At 33.7% G+C, this 17,040-nt stretch overlaps 1 protein-coding gene across 2 annotated transcripts in view; it reads right to left on the bottom strand.

The window, feature by feature from the left end:
- The window catches only part of STXBP5 (syntaxin binding protein 5), a 160,519-nt gene that overhangs the window by 102,100 nt on the left and 41,379 nt on the right, over positions 1–17,040 (bottom strand). For both annotated transcript variants that reach the window (XM_077776130.1, XM_077776129.1), the window contains exons 5-7: positions 7,525–7,659; positions 5,801–5,864; positions 605–688 (exon numbers count right to left, since the gene is read on the bottom strand). In XM_077776130.1, the coding sequence (XP_077632256.1) occupies positions 605–688; positions 5,801–5,864; positions 7,525–7,659 (283 nt within the window). The remainder of the gene's footprint in view (positions 1–604; positions 689–5,800; positions 5,865–7,524; positions 7,660–17,040) is intronic.

Below are 17,040 nucleotides of genomic sequence, written 5' to 3' on the forward strand. Positions count from 1 at the left end.
ATTAAGCCTCAGTAAACTATCCATTTTATAGGAAATCTAATGGAAAAAAAAAAAAAAACCACACAAAAACAAAAACGTTAAACACAAGAGGGATGGAGCCAGAAAAATCTAGGCTTTGAAAGACTCTACCTTTAACAAATAAATGGCCATAAAAAGGAAATTAGGTAAGGAAGGGAAGGCAAAGGGCAAGAGGAAAGGCCTACAGTTTAAAAGAGATTTAGAAGACATCAATCAATCACAATCAGTCTTTGTTTGGATCTTAAAGCAAGTGAAACTATAATGGTCTATGGTATACTATGATATGTATATAATAAAAAATAGGATACATTTATTAATTTGCTTGTAAATGACAGAATACCTCTAGGATAACACGTAAGAAACTGCTAACACTGGGTAAAGGGATTAGAAGACCAAAAGATAGGGGTGGAAAAGATACTTTAAAATCTTTTAACCCATGTGATTATCTGTTATATATATTTAAAAAGTGTGCTATTGCAATTACAAAGGTTATCTCAACGAAAATCACCAATAAGTTCTTAGAGGAGCTGCTCTGAACTAGAAATATGACAAAATAATGTTTGATTGGCAAAAATAATGTTATTACCTCATCATACGTGTATCTGTAGTCGGCTTTCTTTGATTTGAGGTCCCATAATACTACTGTTCCAGATTCGAAGCCAATCAAAAGCTGTAATAAAAGAAAATGCCACATGACCTAGGAATGATATTAATTACGTGAAACATTTATTTGCTGACAATAAAGATAACTATTATCATTCACATGTTTCAAGTATAAAATTATAATTAAACATCTGCATTGCTAATCACATGAATGATGAGAATACTGCACTGCATATTTCTATGTCTTTGATGATTAGAGACTCAACATATATAACTAATTATTGAGAAAGAAAACAGTACCATTTTGAAATCTGGAGTGTACATTTTCATTAATTAATGTAACATAATGAATTATTAACTAAAAATTAACATTTATAGGTGCTTTAGAATTTACAAACTCTCCTAATTCAACACATTATCAGACAATCTCATTTATTCATCTATCTATTGATAAGTTCCAAGTTATATCCAGCCTCGATCCCTCTCATGAGATTCAAACTCATAATTCCAGGGGTCATGGCTCCCTTCACGGACTCTACAAGAGCCTTAAAATAAACGTGTTCAAAAGTGAATTCGTTATTTTCCCCCTACACTGTGTCTCTCTCAGTATTCCCTATCTTAATGTGCATTAAGTTGTTCAAACAAAAACCTGGAGGGTCATCCCTAACTCTAGTCCCCCTCATCAGGGAAAATCATGAACTAAGTTTAAAATTACATTCTATTATCTCTCTACTTTCCCCCACTTCTCTCCAAGTTCAAAACACAAGGTTCTCTTTTCTGGTCTCCCAGTCTCCCTGACCTCAGTTTTGCTCCTTTTTAAACCCATTCCCTAACGTAGCTAGTGTTTAACTGTTCTAAAATGCAAACCTGATTATGTAAACGCACGCTTTTATTTAAACTGTTTTTATTGTCTTACCATTACTCTTACGATAAAGTCCAAACTGAGTAATATGACCTACAAGATTTATCATGGTGTGACCGCTGCTCACCTCTCCAGCTTCATCCTTTGCCACATCCCTTACCCAATACACTCCAGCACATCTTTGCATTCATGCTCTCTTACCTTTTCTGCCTTCCCACTGGGCCACATCTGAATGTCACCCTCTTTGCCTGACCAATCCTACTAATCCTTTAGATATTGTTTAAGCTATCACTTCCTCTGGGAAACCTTCCTTGATCTACCAAATGGAAGTCAATTTCATTCTTATGTCCTCCAACAGCATTCTGTACATTTTTTAATCTGAAGGATTACTACCCAATAATGGCCTTTTCCTTAACTGAATTCTCTTACTAACTATAACACCAGTCTATTTAGGTAAGGACTGGTTTTACCTTGTTCACCGCTACCATCAGACACTGAGGCTGATTGATATGCTGTAGGTACTTAATACATTTTGGGGGGAATAAATAAATTCCAGAATAGAATGCATGTTCTTCGTTTACAAACTGCCCACTGTCTATCAAACCTCTGCTGCCCACAACCCCCGAACTTGACATTTTTCCAATCTCAGTATTATCTTTGCTTGAAACCTCCTTCTCTTTTATTCACTGAGTGATCTTCTATTCATTTTTAAGTCCCAATTTAGTGTTGCTCCCTTGGGTAAGCCAACCCCCAATTTCTCTAAATAGACTAAGATCTTTCTTCTCCTATGCCACCACATGCATTTTCATCTATACATCTCTAATACCTATTATATTGCCTAGTATACAGAAGACAACAAATATTTGTTTAATGAACATATAAATGATTAGTAGGTAGCTAATAACTGTAATGTAATCTGGGGATATGAACAAAGTCTGGGGCAGACCCGGTAATTTTAATGAAACAGCAATTTAGTGGATTTCAGACTTCAGGGGTATTTGGAGGGACAATCACTGAAGCTAACAAAACTTTCCCCCCCTTGGCAGGAAGTATAGTTAATTCTGCTAATACAAACTGTTCTTTTCTAGACAATGTGAGATACATACTCCTGGAAAAACTGGTATTTGTTTCCTTTACCTCTTCCTAGTCCTTCTAAATATCTTAGACATGTAACATGGTATTTGCTGATGAAGTAATAGAGAAACTTCAGGAATTAGAGACGGAAAAGGATAAAATTTAAGAGTTGATAAACTGCACAGGCTACTCAGGACACAAGTCACTTAAGCTCTAGTCTTAGATACTTAGTAGCCATTTTACATTAAGGAAGTAATTTTATTCATTCAGATGTTAATAACATAAGAGGGTTATAGTAAGTTTTAACATCTCTAGCCTGCTCTAACAGCCTAAGAATGTTAGAAATCTACCAACAGGTTAGAGTTTAATCCCCATAATCCTCCAAATATGAAAAAACAGAAGAGCTACCTTAAAGATAAGGTATTTAAACCTGGAAAATTCTTTCAATATTTACTCCCACTAGAATCTTTTATAACTCAGAGATGTTAATTTATATACAGTTGAGCAGTCTCCTTTTATTTTCTTCTCTCATAAAAAGCATTAGTGGGCACACCGAATAGGAATATGAATCTCTACAAAATCAATAACTCTGGGAATGAAATCAGAACAATCAGTATTCAAAATTCCAGCCCCACCAATATCTAGTTTTGCACCTCTGGATCACATAATCGCACCAAGTCTCTGCCTCATCATCTGTAAATTAGGGAAGAGAACTAACTAAAAAGTTGTTAAGAGGATCAAATAAAATAGTGCATATAAAGTAGAAAGCACAGTGCCCAAAACAAAGCAGAATTCAGTAAGTGGTACTCATTACTGTTATTTTCATAAGTAATTTTACACTCCTAACCTTCCCTAACTAAGGCCTCTGCTTAATGTGGTGGCATCTACTGTAAGGTGAGCTTTGAAGGAACTTGCGCTATCCCCTTTTTTTAGTGACACTATGTTACAAAGATCTTTGGAAACAGAAGAGTAGCTGTTATAAAGTGGACTTTTCTATTAAAAATCAGAGGTTAAACAATATAATCTATTCTAGTACCTCAATATTTCAAAAACATTTAGATGAGATAAACTCTGGAAACTAAGGAGAATAACATTAATGCCAATTTCAAAAAATGAGGATGATTTAAGTAGTTACATATAATTTTATACAATAAATTAAGTATATATATTGAGGTGTTACTATTTATATGTCAGGTGCTATGAGAAACATAAACCTTAACAAATCTCTCTATGCTCAAGGAATCTCTCAAGTTCAAGGGAGGTGAGATATGCACATATTTCTAATACATGGCAATATGTGACAAGTATTGTAAAACTTGCACAACTAAGGTGCTAATGGATTTGGAAGTGAGAGAAAGCATTTTTAGTCGGGATTATCAGCAAAGATACCATGAAAGATATATATTTAATCTAAGCCTCAAAATGTGGCAGCTGGGGCACCTGGGTGGCTCAGTGGGTTAAGTGTCCGACTTCGGCTCAGGTCATGACCTCACAGTTCGTGGGTTCGAGCCCCGCATCGGGCTCTGTGCTGACAGCTCAGAGCCTGGAGCCTGTTTCAGATTCTGTGTCTCCCTCTCTCTGACCCTCCCCTGCTCACGCTGTCTGTCTCTCTCAGAAATAAATAAAACATTAAAAAAAAAAAATGTGGGTAGGAATTCAGCAGACAGAGAATAATGGGAAAGCATTCCAAACAGAGGGACTCACATAAAGGAGGCATGGAGGCAGCAAAGAACAGCTCACATCTGGGAAACAATAACTATTTGCTTCAGCATAGCATTCAGGTAAAGATGTTCTGAAAGACAATGGAACCTAGGGCTATGTTTTAAGGAAACTTGATTTTGTTAGATACTGCAGAACCACTGAGAACTTTTCAACAAGGAAAGCAATAATATTAAAACAGCATTCTAGGAAGATTGATCTGGAAATGACTCATGAATGGGTTGAACACTTGAACTACAGTGGTCATAATGAGGCTGAATAAAAAAGAGACACTGCAAAGAAATGACTGAAATGACTAAGTGACTGAATCCAGGAAGAAGGGAGGGAAGTTTTTAATTCTCTAGTCATGCCTCCCACCTAATGGCTTGGCTTCTAAACAAGTACCTTGTATCAAAGAAAATAAAGTGCAGATATGGGCTACTGTAACTTGCTTCCTGTGAAGTTTCTCTCAAAACATACATTTGTATGATTATAAGCTAACTCCAAACAGTATAACTATCCCTTTGTTTTCCCAGTAGCAAATAAAAGAATAGTGTTATACAACACACAGGCTAGACCATTCCCATTAGTTGAGGAAAGGAAAAACCTTCACAAACTCTAGAAGTTTCATTTCACTGACTTTTGATAGCTATAAACTTCCTGTCATTTATTTGGTTAATATCATAAAATTATTTAAGTAGAAAAGTATAATTAAATACAACTACTTGAGAGATTGAATTAAGAAAGAGATTCATGGAAAAGGAATTTTTATTTTTAAATGTCTTAACAAATCTAAACAATAACTAGATACTGACTGTATAAAACTGGTTGTGTATAAAAAATTATTAATCTACATTATTAATCTAAGCTATCTATGAAGAAAAACTGAAGGCAGAGGTGGACAGAAAGAACTCTAACATAAGGCATTATATGATAAACACTATAAAAATTGTATAATTAAATCATTAAAATAATTCAAAATCAAAAGAAAACTGTTTTTGCCAGATTTCCACAAAATCTTAATATGGCAAAAACAATAATTTTGAACTGTACTTATTAAATTTTATTTGTCTCAGGGTTTTTTGTTCTTTACAATTTATAACTGATTCTAATTCTTACACTTGTTCTTTATAATATTTAAAAAACCAGGGGCGCCTGGGTGGCTTAGTTGGTTAAGCGTCCAACTTTTGCTTAGGTCATGATCTCGCGGTTCGTGGGTTCGAGCCCCGCGTCGGGCTCTGTGCTGACTGCCAGCTCAGAGCCTGGAGCCTGTTTCAGAGTCTGTGACTCCCTCTCTCTCTGACCCTCCCCTGCTCATGCTGTCTCTCTCTCTCCTAGAAATAATAAATAAAACATTAAAAAAAATTTTTTTAATAAAAATCAAAATGAAAATAAAAAACCAGTAAGCGTCTATGATGTACATTTGTTAGAAATCTCAACTTTGCAAGGTAAATACATGTGGAACTAGAACAGTTTGCATATTTTTAAAAAACACCAAGATCCACGCATTTAAGTGATAAGTAATTTTTTAGGAAAAATTTCTACCTTTCCTTCATCCATTGGGTTATCACTTATATGGACAACTGGTCCTGGGTGAGATTTAGATGACCTAAAAAAGAAAAGTTAGCAAGATTTTTTTCTCAATTAAATATTTCAATACAACTATATATTTCTGACTGTAATGAAAACAATGAATGGAAAATAAACATGTATTTATAAAGGATGAACACAATTCCGTAAGTGGTCCATAAGAAATGTATAGTTCTTAAAATGGATCAAAATAGGAATCAGAGGAAAATTTGGTGGGGGATGAGTGAAAGAGGTGATGGGGATTAAGGGGGCCACTTGATGTGATGACCACTGGGCGCTGCATGGAAAAGCCAAATCACTAGACTGTATAGCTGAAACTAATATTATACTGTATGTTAAGTAACTTGAATTTAAATAAACAGCAATCAGAGGAAAGATAGTGACACTGATACAAGTCTGCATTATTTAGAAGTACACTTTCTGTACAGAAATATTCAGTTTAGTATTTTAGCGCAAAAAAACCTATTCTCATGGTAGAATTCTCAGAATTAATATTTTTAAGTAAAGTATCATCAAGCCTCTAGCCTCCAACTGGGGCATCTCATCCAGTTCCATAGTTCACACACAAAAAAATAGGAAAAATTCTGTTTTTTAACAAAACAACAAAAATAATGCTACTGTACATGCTCAGAGAAAAAGAAGTCCCACAGATAAGAATGGAGCTAAACTTATGCCCATATAGTAGGAATAAGCACCTCCCTATTCATAAATTCCAAAGGGTGAGACACCAGTATACTTCATGAGACCTTTGTGAATCTGAACTGACATCTGCATCAGGCCAACCTAGTGGATGTTGTGATCAACTCACACGCTGGCCCAAGGGACCGAGATATGATAACATCACTGCCACAGAAAGGAAAACCAGGCTTAGCACATGGTAATAGTTGCACCAAGACCTTGCTTAAGAGAGATGCCACAAATTTATCCTTATGTCAAATTCTGTGGAATGCAACAATACAGAACTATCTGTTTAAAAACAAGAGAAACATTGAGAATGAATCTTGCCAATGTCCTTAAGTTTTGATTTTTATGTCTAAATAAAAAAAAAAAAACCTGAGATAAGATATAAAGATAAGATTCTAAAACAAAGTGCAAAGTTAGTGCTAAAGATCCTTAGGGTCTTACAGGTGAAACCTGTTTTTGTTGCTATTGTTAAATGAAAACAATCACCATGATATCAAAATTAAGGAAAATTAACTGTCAAATTCTGCAATGTTATACTGCAAACATTTACATTATATTTGTCAATTATTTAAACATATCAAATAGTGGTTTAGATCACTGTTTTCTAAACACTGGTGGCAACCCATTAGTGGGTCATGAAATCAACTTAGTGGGGCATGACTAACATCTGAAAGAAAAATAATCAGAAGATAAAAGCACAGAAAAAAAATTGGGAGTGTTTTTCACCTAATAATTGTTTCGTTAAACTTGTACCATAATTGGCACATACATACACAGGTGATATATGCATAGATCCCATATCTATCTATATATATATACAGAACATTTAAATGTACTAACTGCTAAGACAATATTTAGAAAAGGCTCATAAATCTGTGTTTCATATCAAGAATGTATGACATTTAATTCTACATGGATTTACTCATTAGCTATTATATAAAGATATCATATACAGTACTGATACTTTCAGATATGGAATATTTGCTCACACTCACAGTTCAATGGCTTTATTCCACATAATGACGTAGCCTGAGAGTGTGAAGGACTCCACATTGACGATATGTATGTTACCTCGTTCGGTGCCCACATAGAGCCACTTACTCTGGAAAGGCAGATGGCAAAATGTAACCCTGCAAGAGAAAAGATAACCAAAAAGAAAATTAGAAAAATGTCTGTAAACTTTGTTAACTGTATTAGAGGGTTAATCATAATATCTAATTTAGGAAAGGGAAAAATGATATGCAACCAGATTTATCTGCTCATTGTTATTAATATTTTTTAACTGTTTTTTTTTTTCAGTTTACTTATTTATTTAAAGAACATGAGTGGGAGAGGGGCAGAGAGAGGAAAAGAGAATCCCAAGCAGGCTCCGTGAGGTCTGTGCACAGCCTGACATGGGGTTCTCTCTGAGATCATGACTTGTGCCAAAATCAAGAGTCCACCGAGGTGCCCCTGTGATTAATAGTTAATATACAAACTCAACTTATATGGCAAACAGAAGGCTTTACAGTAAATAGACACCATGGCTTGATATAAAAAAGATGGGTTTTCAAGTTAGCATGTGTTTCAAATCTGGCTATGTCATTCACTGTGTTACTTTAGACACATCACATATTTTACCATTAGACCACAAACCATTAATACCCATGTGGCCCCTTGGTATTATTATATTCCTCAGGAGTTATTAAACATACTAATTTATCTCAGTACCTGTGCTTACTATTCCTTCCAGACAAAATGCTCTTCCTGTTCATATTTTTCTTCTATTCAAGATTCAGTTCAATTACCACCTTTATTCAAATTGATATCCCAATAATTGTTATGTCTATTAGGCTTGCCTTGTTAAGATAGCTAAGGTCTACCTTCCTCAGTAGCTTGTAAGCCTCAGGGAGGGCACAGATCCTCTGTACTCTGGCTCAGACAAGGATCTCCTCCAATGTCATGCTGATATGACAGGCTTACATTAACAAATTATAATTTACATGCATGTATTATGCTTTATTATCATTCCAATAATTTCAAACACTTTCTATTCTTAGGTCATCTGACTTCAAGATAAAGAACAGAAAACTATCTTGTCCTTTTTGTAGCACTTTTTAGAAAAAAAATTTTTAGTATGTTATGAAATCATATAATATTCATTTTTTTCAGACTACCTATTGTATCTCTCAAAATATATTTAAATTTTCAATAAAACAGCACTTTAAATAATATACAATAATAATAATTAGTACTAGACCATCAATATTGATACTAGGTTTTAGGCAAGATATAGCACACACAACATTGTTATTCCATGAACACTATTTCATTACAGAAAATTTTCAAGATGAAAACACTTATCAGATAAGTGTACATGTAACTCATGGGGATATTCATGAGTTTAGGGGATATTCATTTAGATAATTATTTAAGGCTCATCATCTGTATTTCTTGTTGAGGGTTTTATATAATAGTAACACCATCTTTCTAAGGGATTTTCTAAATTAAACAAAGCACAAAAATGTCTGCTGCATCAAAAAACATTTCATAGTACCATATTACTTCACAAGACACTAAGTAGTCCACAGTACCTTTCTGAAAACTCTAGGACCATATACGTTTCAGAATTCTAAATTTTAAAAAAGTATACAATGCCAATTTTGTAGATCCCCTAAAATGGGAGTAGTATCTCATAAACACATTAAATATTTTTAAGGTATAATTTTTGGCAGTCTTTTTAACTGAGATATAATTCTCATGTAATATTAGTTTCAAATGTATACAATAATGAGTTAATACGTGTGTATATTGCAAAATGATCACAATAAGTCTAGTTGAAATATTTTCATCACCACACACACCTACTCTCCTAGTAAGCTTCAAATATATAATACAGTATTATTAACTAAAGTCATTGGCAGTTTCTTAAAAGGTTAAACATACAACTACAATATGTAGGTATTTGCCCAAGAGAAAGGAAAACATAAATCTATACAAAACTTGTACTCATATGTTACATAACAGCGTTTTAACAGCCAAATAATGGAAATAATCCAAATGTCCATCAACAGGTAAGTAGATGAACAAATTGTTATATACTCATAATGGAGTACTATTCAGTAGTAAAAAGGAACAAACTACCCATACATGCAACAACATAGATGAATCTCAAAATTCTTATCATGAGGATGCCAGAATAAAAAGACATATTGTATGATTCCATTTATATACAATTTATACGTAATAGGAAAGGCAAACTAACCTATCGTAATGGAAAGTAGATCGGTGGTTACCTGGAGATTGTGGGAATGGAGACTAGAAATAGAAGATGGGAGGGAGGAGGACAAGGAAACATTTTGGGATGACGTGTATGCTTGTTATCTTGATTATGGTGACATTTCCATGGGCGTAAGTATGTGTCAATTTATCAAACTGTACACTTTATGTGGAGCTTATTATATGTTTATTATACCCTAAATAAAGCAATTTTGAAATTCTGTGTTTTCAGAGATTTATGGATTTAGCAATTATGGAAATAGATTGGGATTCTGATAATACACAGGCACAAGCTCTGAAATTAGACTGCTTGTACTTAATTTCCAGCTCTGTCACTTATCAGCATGAGACTTTGAGTAAACCACTCGATCTCTCAGAACCTCAGTTTCCAGGCAATAAAGGCCTGACAGTGTTCCCTGGAGGCTCTAATAAGACAAAGCATGGTATATGCTTAAAATGGGGCCTTAAAACACAGAAGTGTTCAATAAATGTTAGCTAATTATTTTGCCATAGTCTACCAACTAGAAGCTATAGGCAAAATTTAACTATCTAAACTACATAAAGTACCAACAGCAAGCCAAATATAAAATGAACAATGCAATAAACATAATAAAAACAATCGCTTCATTTGTAATGTGTTATAAACTACAACATGTATAGAGCTAAGTGTTTTGAAAATTCGAAAACAACTTCAAAATAAATAAGCCAAAATAATAACTGGCTGACAAAAAAAAAAAAACAACCAAATATCTAACTTCTCGGTCTGTTCCACTATTTCTCAATTCTCCTTTATTCTTCACTCTACAAAAGCAGTAGCTAATGACTTGCTAATACAATGCTGTGACCCATCTTTGATTTTAGTACTAACAAAACTGTTTAAATAATATGCTTACAAAATTTAAACCTATCTTCTTAAGGGCAGAGATTTGGGATGTATTCATACAATATTTTCTGTTCCCAGTGCAACAGCATACTGTTTCTCAAATACTTAAAGAAATAAGAATAAATTCTTCAATGTTCAGCAAAACATCTAGAACTTTTCCCTAGATTCACCTTTTCAATATTAGTTACCATCGTTAAGTTTTTTCTCAATTATAATACCAAATGACACTGCTGAAAAATTTCAAGCATCTTTGTTTTTCAGAAGTGAAAACTACTATTTAACATTTTAAGAAGGGACTTAATTAAAATGTTCACTTAATTAACCAGCACCAACGCTTTAATATGGTCCCTAGAATGAGTCTTACATAGAAGTAATGGGAGTGTATTTGTACTATGCACCAAATTTAAAACTTACTCTGCTCCATAACTACCTTCATTATTTGATTCAACTGAGAAGGAGGAAAGTCAAATCGTTTTTATCACAGTTAAACTGACAATTTCTTAATTAGCAAATTTTAATTTCTCTGAATATGTGGGAATAGGAATAGTGAGAAAACTAAAATTCCATGCAACCAAATAAAATATCATGCCAGTGACTTAGGGAAAGGCCAATAAGAAAATGTGGTCCCCCAAAACATACTATTAGAAAAGCACCTCAATCAACATGACCTACTAATAATAGCAAGAATATAAACTGTGGGCAATTTAATCAGTTACCAGAATATAAAAGTGGCTGTTGAGACAAACTGGACTTACTACATTTAATGGGTTCTTTCAATTTGTTATATAAACATGACTATATTTTCTTTGTTTACAAAATAAAAATCTTCAGTTTCTTTGTTGAAAGTTCAAGGAATAAAGCATAATCATGCAAGCTTTTATGTAATAAATTGATGAAAAATTATATTATTTAAAAGGAGTCACATTTATTGGAGCACTTAAAACTATATACACATAAAGAAGAGAGATTCGTTGTTAATGTTTCTAAGAAAGTGGTCCATGATAGAAATCTATTATTTTTCAGCAAAGTAGTCATGAAATAAATAGCACTGAATAGCTCTGAGACAAAGATATTTCAAATTTAAAGAGTTCAGACCGATAAACACAAAGAAACACTGAAAATAGAAAAGTTTCATCAATGAACTAAGTATCACTACATTAATACAGTCATGTTCCCCAAGAGATCTCATCTTCCTCCCTGTATGCTGTCCCTTGTATGGTCTCTTCCAACACTGATTCTAGGATCCTGTGCATTGGCCACTGAGACATCAGCAGCTGTGTCACAAGCAGGTATTTGAAAAGCACTTGCACATTCAGGCTCGCCCTCTTTCTTACACTTTTAGCACCTAGGTTACCATCTGCTGAAGCCCAGTGTAACCTGTTGGAGAATCTGGCCCAGCCCACAGCCAGCACCAACCACCAGACATGTAAGGCAAGCTATACCATCCAATTCAGAACAGCAGCCAGACAACTGTGGTTACATACGTGACTACAGGAAAAGACTGCTTCTGCTAAGCTTGACCCAAGTGCTGACACACACAATTATGAGCAAACAAACTGGCTGTTATTTTAGTCTCTCAAGTTTTGGGATGTTTTAATATGCAGCAATTGACTTGTTATTTAATACGATCCACTCAAATGAAATCTTTTTATTTGAAAAGCTATAAAAAACATAGAGGAAAACACATTCTATTTTTAGAATTAAATTAAAAAGACCCCAGGAAAATTCTAAGAATGCCAATAGTGCATTTATCATGAAGCTCTAACATTACTTTGATTGAAATTAAATTCCTTAACTATTGTTCTTCACATGCTTTTATTACAAACATTTTTTAATGTTTATTTCTTTATTTTGAAAGAGGGAGAGAATATGCACATGAGCACATGGGACAGAGGGAGAGAGAGAATCCCAAGTGGTCTCTGTGCTGTCAGTGCAGAGGCCGACGTGAGGCTCTATCTCGTGAACCTGTGAGATCATGACCTGAGCTGAAATCAAGAGTTGGACATTTAAACTGAGTGAGCCATTCAGGCACCACTTATTATAAAGATATTTATTTTAAGGTGATAGAGATCATAATAAATGACAGTGACTTCAGTTTTTCCTGACACCAGGAGAGCAAGTTAAATTTATGTGCTGACATATTAAAGCATAGTATACTGAAAATAATCAAAATAACATAGTTGAGACTCACATGAAAAACATTAAAACTCAATAAACACCAGTAAAGTCAGATATTATAAGAATGGTATATTAAACTGAGCCTAAAAATGTACCTTAAAATGAATAATATGGAGCCAAAAAGAAGTGTGACTGAAACAAAAATATTACTCCCTCAGAATGTCACTAAATACAGTTGTATTCTAATTCCCTATATAGCACAGAAACACAGATACACTTATTCTATACAAAGTGTTACTCAAGACACAGTAATTTAGGTGTCTGCTTAAAAGACTTAAACAATGTGTGACATACTAAGTGGCAGGAAGTGATACATACACCCTATTCACTATTTATCCTTAGCAGCAGTCTGTCAAGTATTATATAGTCAACGAGCACCAAATTTGGGAAATTTAATACCAATCTTAACAGAAGAACAGAGCCTGAAAAAACTGTCCATATTAAATGGGGACTTCTTAAAGTTCTGTTTTTTATTCTTACCTTGAGGAAAGAAAATGCCAGAGTGCTTTATATAACAAATGTTATGATAAACAAAAGTTGATGATACTCATCAGCAACTGCTAACTACATCCTTTTTTTTGCATTTTTATATTAGACTGTCCTTTCCTGTATGGATAGGTGTACTCATTCTTCCAGTCTACAGCTATGTCTTCTAAATTATTAGAGAAGTTTCTCTCTCTCTATATATATATATATCATATAGAGAATAATATATATATACATAAATACGACCTTATTAGTACATTTACATAAACTTACTATCTCAAATAGTTGTTTAAAGATTTTATTTTTAAGTGATCTGTATACCCAGCATGGGGCTTGAACCAACAACCCCGAGAACAAGAGTCGCATGCTCCACTAACTAAGCCAGACAGGGGCCCCCTTGAATGATTTTTTAATTAGTTTTTTTATTGTGACTCTGTGCCTCTCCTCCAAAACAGACTCTCTCCATATCAAATTAATAGCTTGGTCAATATATCCTCTCATATTTTTTTCTCAATGTTCATAAAATACATAAGTCATGAGGAATTTGGGGTTGGGAGGGAGTCACTGTTTTTAAAAAGAATATTGTGCAACTTATTCTGAATGTTGTGTTCTTTATCCAGCAGTACCTGGTAGAGGAGGTTTTAACTTTCTATGGTAGATGTGTTCTATAGAACCTTTAATCTTTTCCAATAGTTTGTGCTTTTACATGTATGTTGTTCAAGCACATTCTGCCTGGATATTATAGATCCTTCCTGTGTTCTGTGGTCATTTCACATTTAAATCTTTAACTGGTTTGAAATTTATTTTAGTTATGAAGTACTTTTCCCATTTAGATTAAGATTCTCACAATATTTTTTATTTACTGCATCCTTTTTTATTTACTGCATCCTTTGTCTGCAAAGCTGCCTCTGTCATATATCAAAAGTGTGCGTGTGTGTGTGTCTCTCTTCAAATGTGTTTTGGAGTTTGTTCACTGTGTTTTGATTGATGTATTTGTTTTCCCTTGGTGTTTTTTTGATTGGTTGGTTGGATGGTTGGTTTTTGGGGTTTTTTTTGTTCTTTAAGGTTTGTTTATTTTTGAGCCACACACACAGAGTGTGAGTGGGTGAGAAGCAGAGAAAAAGGGAGACAGAGCCTCCAAAGCAGGCTCCAGGCTCTGAGCTGTCAGCACTAAGCCCAATGTGGGGTTCGAACCCATGAACTGTGAGATCATGACTTGAGCTGAAGTCTGAAGCTTAACTGACTGAGCCACCCAGGTGCCAGGTCTCCCCTTTGTAATTTCGAGACCATTTTAATTTCTACAGCTTGCCAATATTTTCTGATAATAAAATAAGTCCCACCAATTTCTTTTTCAAAAATGTCTCAGTTATTCTGGGCCTTTCTTTTTTCCGTAAGAATTTTAGGACCAGCATATTAACTCCTTTGAACAACCTGTTAAGATTTTAATTGGAATAGTATGGAATTTGTAAGGTTAATTTCAAAAGAAGTGACATTTTAAAACTTGAATATTACTTTCTCTGAAGCTCTCCATTTGCATAAGTCTTCTGTGATTCCTTCAATAGTTTTAATATTTTCTCACATAGATCTTATACATTTTTGCTAGTGTTACTTCTAGGAACACTATAAATTTTGTCATAAGATGTGTTTCTCCTTTTTCCTTTCACATACTTCCAAATTTTATGTAATTAAACTTTAGGCCTATCTTTTTTTTTTTTATGTTTTATTTATTTCTGAGAGAGAGAGACAGCATGATCAGGGGAAGGTCAGAGAGAGAGGGAGATACAGAATCTGAAACAGGCTCCAGGCTCTGAGCTAGCTGTCAGCACAGAGCCCGACGTGGGGCTCAAACCCACAAACCATAAGATCATGACCGGAGCCGAAGTCAGATGCTTAACCAACTGAGTCACCCAGATGCCCCTAGGCATATCTTTTATAAACAGTTTAGTAACTGCATTTTGTTGTTTTTTTAAACCGAATCAAAAATTTCAAAATTTTAACAAGTGAATTTAGCATATTTTCAATGATTTTGATTACTGATATAGCTGAACTACGTTTTCCATCTTCAACTATATTTTTCTATTACTTTCCCCTTTCCTGATCTCCGTTTTCTTCATTTCCTTTTTTCTTCCTCTAAAAGCTTAATAGTATGTATTTTCTATCTTTCTAGTAGTTACCCTTATGCTAAGACACACTTAACATCATTGCTCTTAACATGGTCTGAAAGAATGATTATTTGGAGAAGAGGAGGAATGTCAGATGCTTATTGTATTTTTTGAGTTCTTTCACAGTAGATGATGTCAGAATATAATTTTTAAAGTATTTTTAATTCCATTATATCAGCAGTTTTTTTTAGCATTAGCCCTTAGAATTTAATGATATTTTAGCTAGGGGCAGTGGCTTGGTGGCTTAGTCACTTAAGCATGCAACTTCAGTTCAGGTCATGATCTCACAGTTCATGAGTTCAAGCCTCGCGTCGGGCTCTGTGTCGACAGTGTGGAGCCTGCTTGGAATTCTGTGTCCCTCTCTCTCTGTCTCTCCCTAGCTTGCTCTCTATCTCTCTCTCAAAATAAATAAAAATGAAAAATAAATAAAGATATTTTAGCTCCACAAAATTTCTTTATGCCTTTGATCACTACTTCTCTGTCCATTGTTCTGCTTTTTCCTGTCTTCACCCTACGAAATCACTACAATTCTTAGGTTCAAATCTCCATTCTCTGATTTTATCTCATCATAATCATGCCCTAAAGTGTTTTAATTTTTAAGCAAATTAAAATTAATGAGTTTGACTTTTAAGTCAAGTGATTAAAAACAAAACAGGAGAGAGATGTAAAGCACAGAGATAAAAATCAGTAAGTTAGATATCAATAAAAGATAAAAATAAAATAAATCCACAAACTACTACATTTAAAAGACAAGTATATACAAAAGCCTCTGACAAATAATATTTAATACAAACATGGTAAAATAGAGAAATGGGATATGAAGAATATAAAAATATAAGCACACAAGAATATAGTAAGATACAGCCTCTAATCTTAATGAAATTGATAATATTCTGAATCATAAAAATTAATCAAGGAAAAACATAAAGGATCAATAACCACAGATGAAATTGATATATCTAAGAATTACATGCAAGAAAAAAAAAATCCAGCCTAAAGAGAGTATAGGTATATACTCTGAAAACAGATAATCCCTCTATTAATTTCTTTATCTGTTCTAGAACAGGAAGAAAGAAAGAAAGAAAGAAGAAGTGAGAGGGGAAAAAAGAGAAAGACAAAAAGGTTACTCAATTCATTAAATGAAGGAAGTATCTGCCCTAATCCCAAAGCTGACAGTTACAGAAAAACAGTCATATTCTATTCTCAATTATGAACAAAAGTAAAAGTTCTAAGAATATATTAAGAATCATATTTAACAATATAATAAAAGAACTACCAGTATTATTCCAAAATTTTCACATGTATACAAGAATGCTTAGTATTAGGAAATCTATTAATGCCATCCAGGAAAAAAGGGAGGTGAGAAATCATAGGACAATCTAAAAAGATGCTAAAAAGGTATTTAATTAAAATTTAATTTCCATAATTGATAGACAATTCTTAAAGTAAAAACAGGCTGTCTTAAACCAACATCTTATAGTATGCTTAATAGTAAAACTCTATAAGCAATATAATTAAAATTATTACTAAGAAAAATATACTTG

Source organism: Crocuta crocuta, unplaced genomic scaffold, assembly GCF_008692635.1.
Source record: "Crocuta crocuta isolate KB4526 unplaced genomic scaffold, BGI_CrCroc_1.0 scaffold25, whole genome shotgun sequence".
NCBI lineage: Eukaryota > Metazoa > Chordata > Mammalia > Carnivora > Hyaenidae > Crocuta > Crocuta crocuta.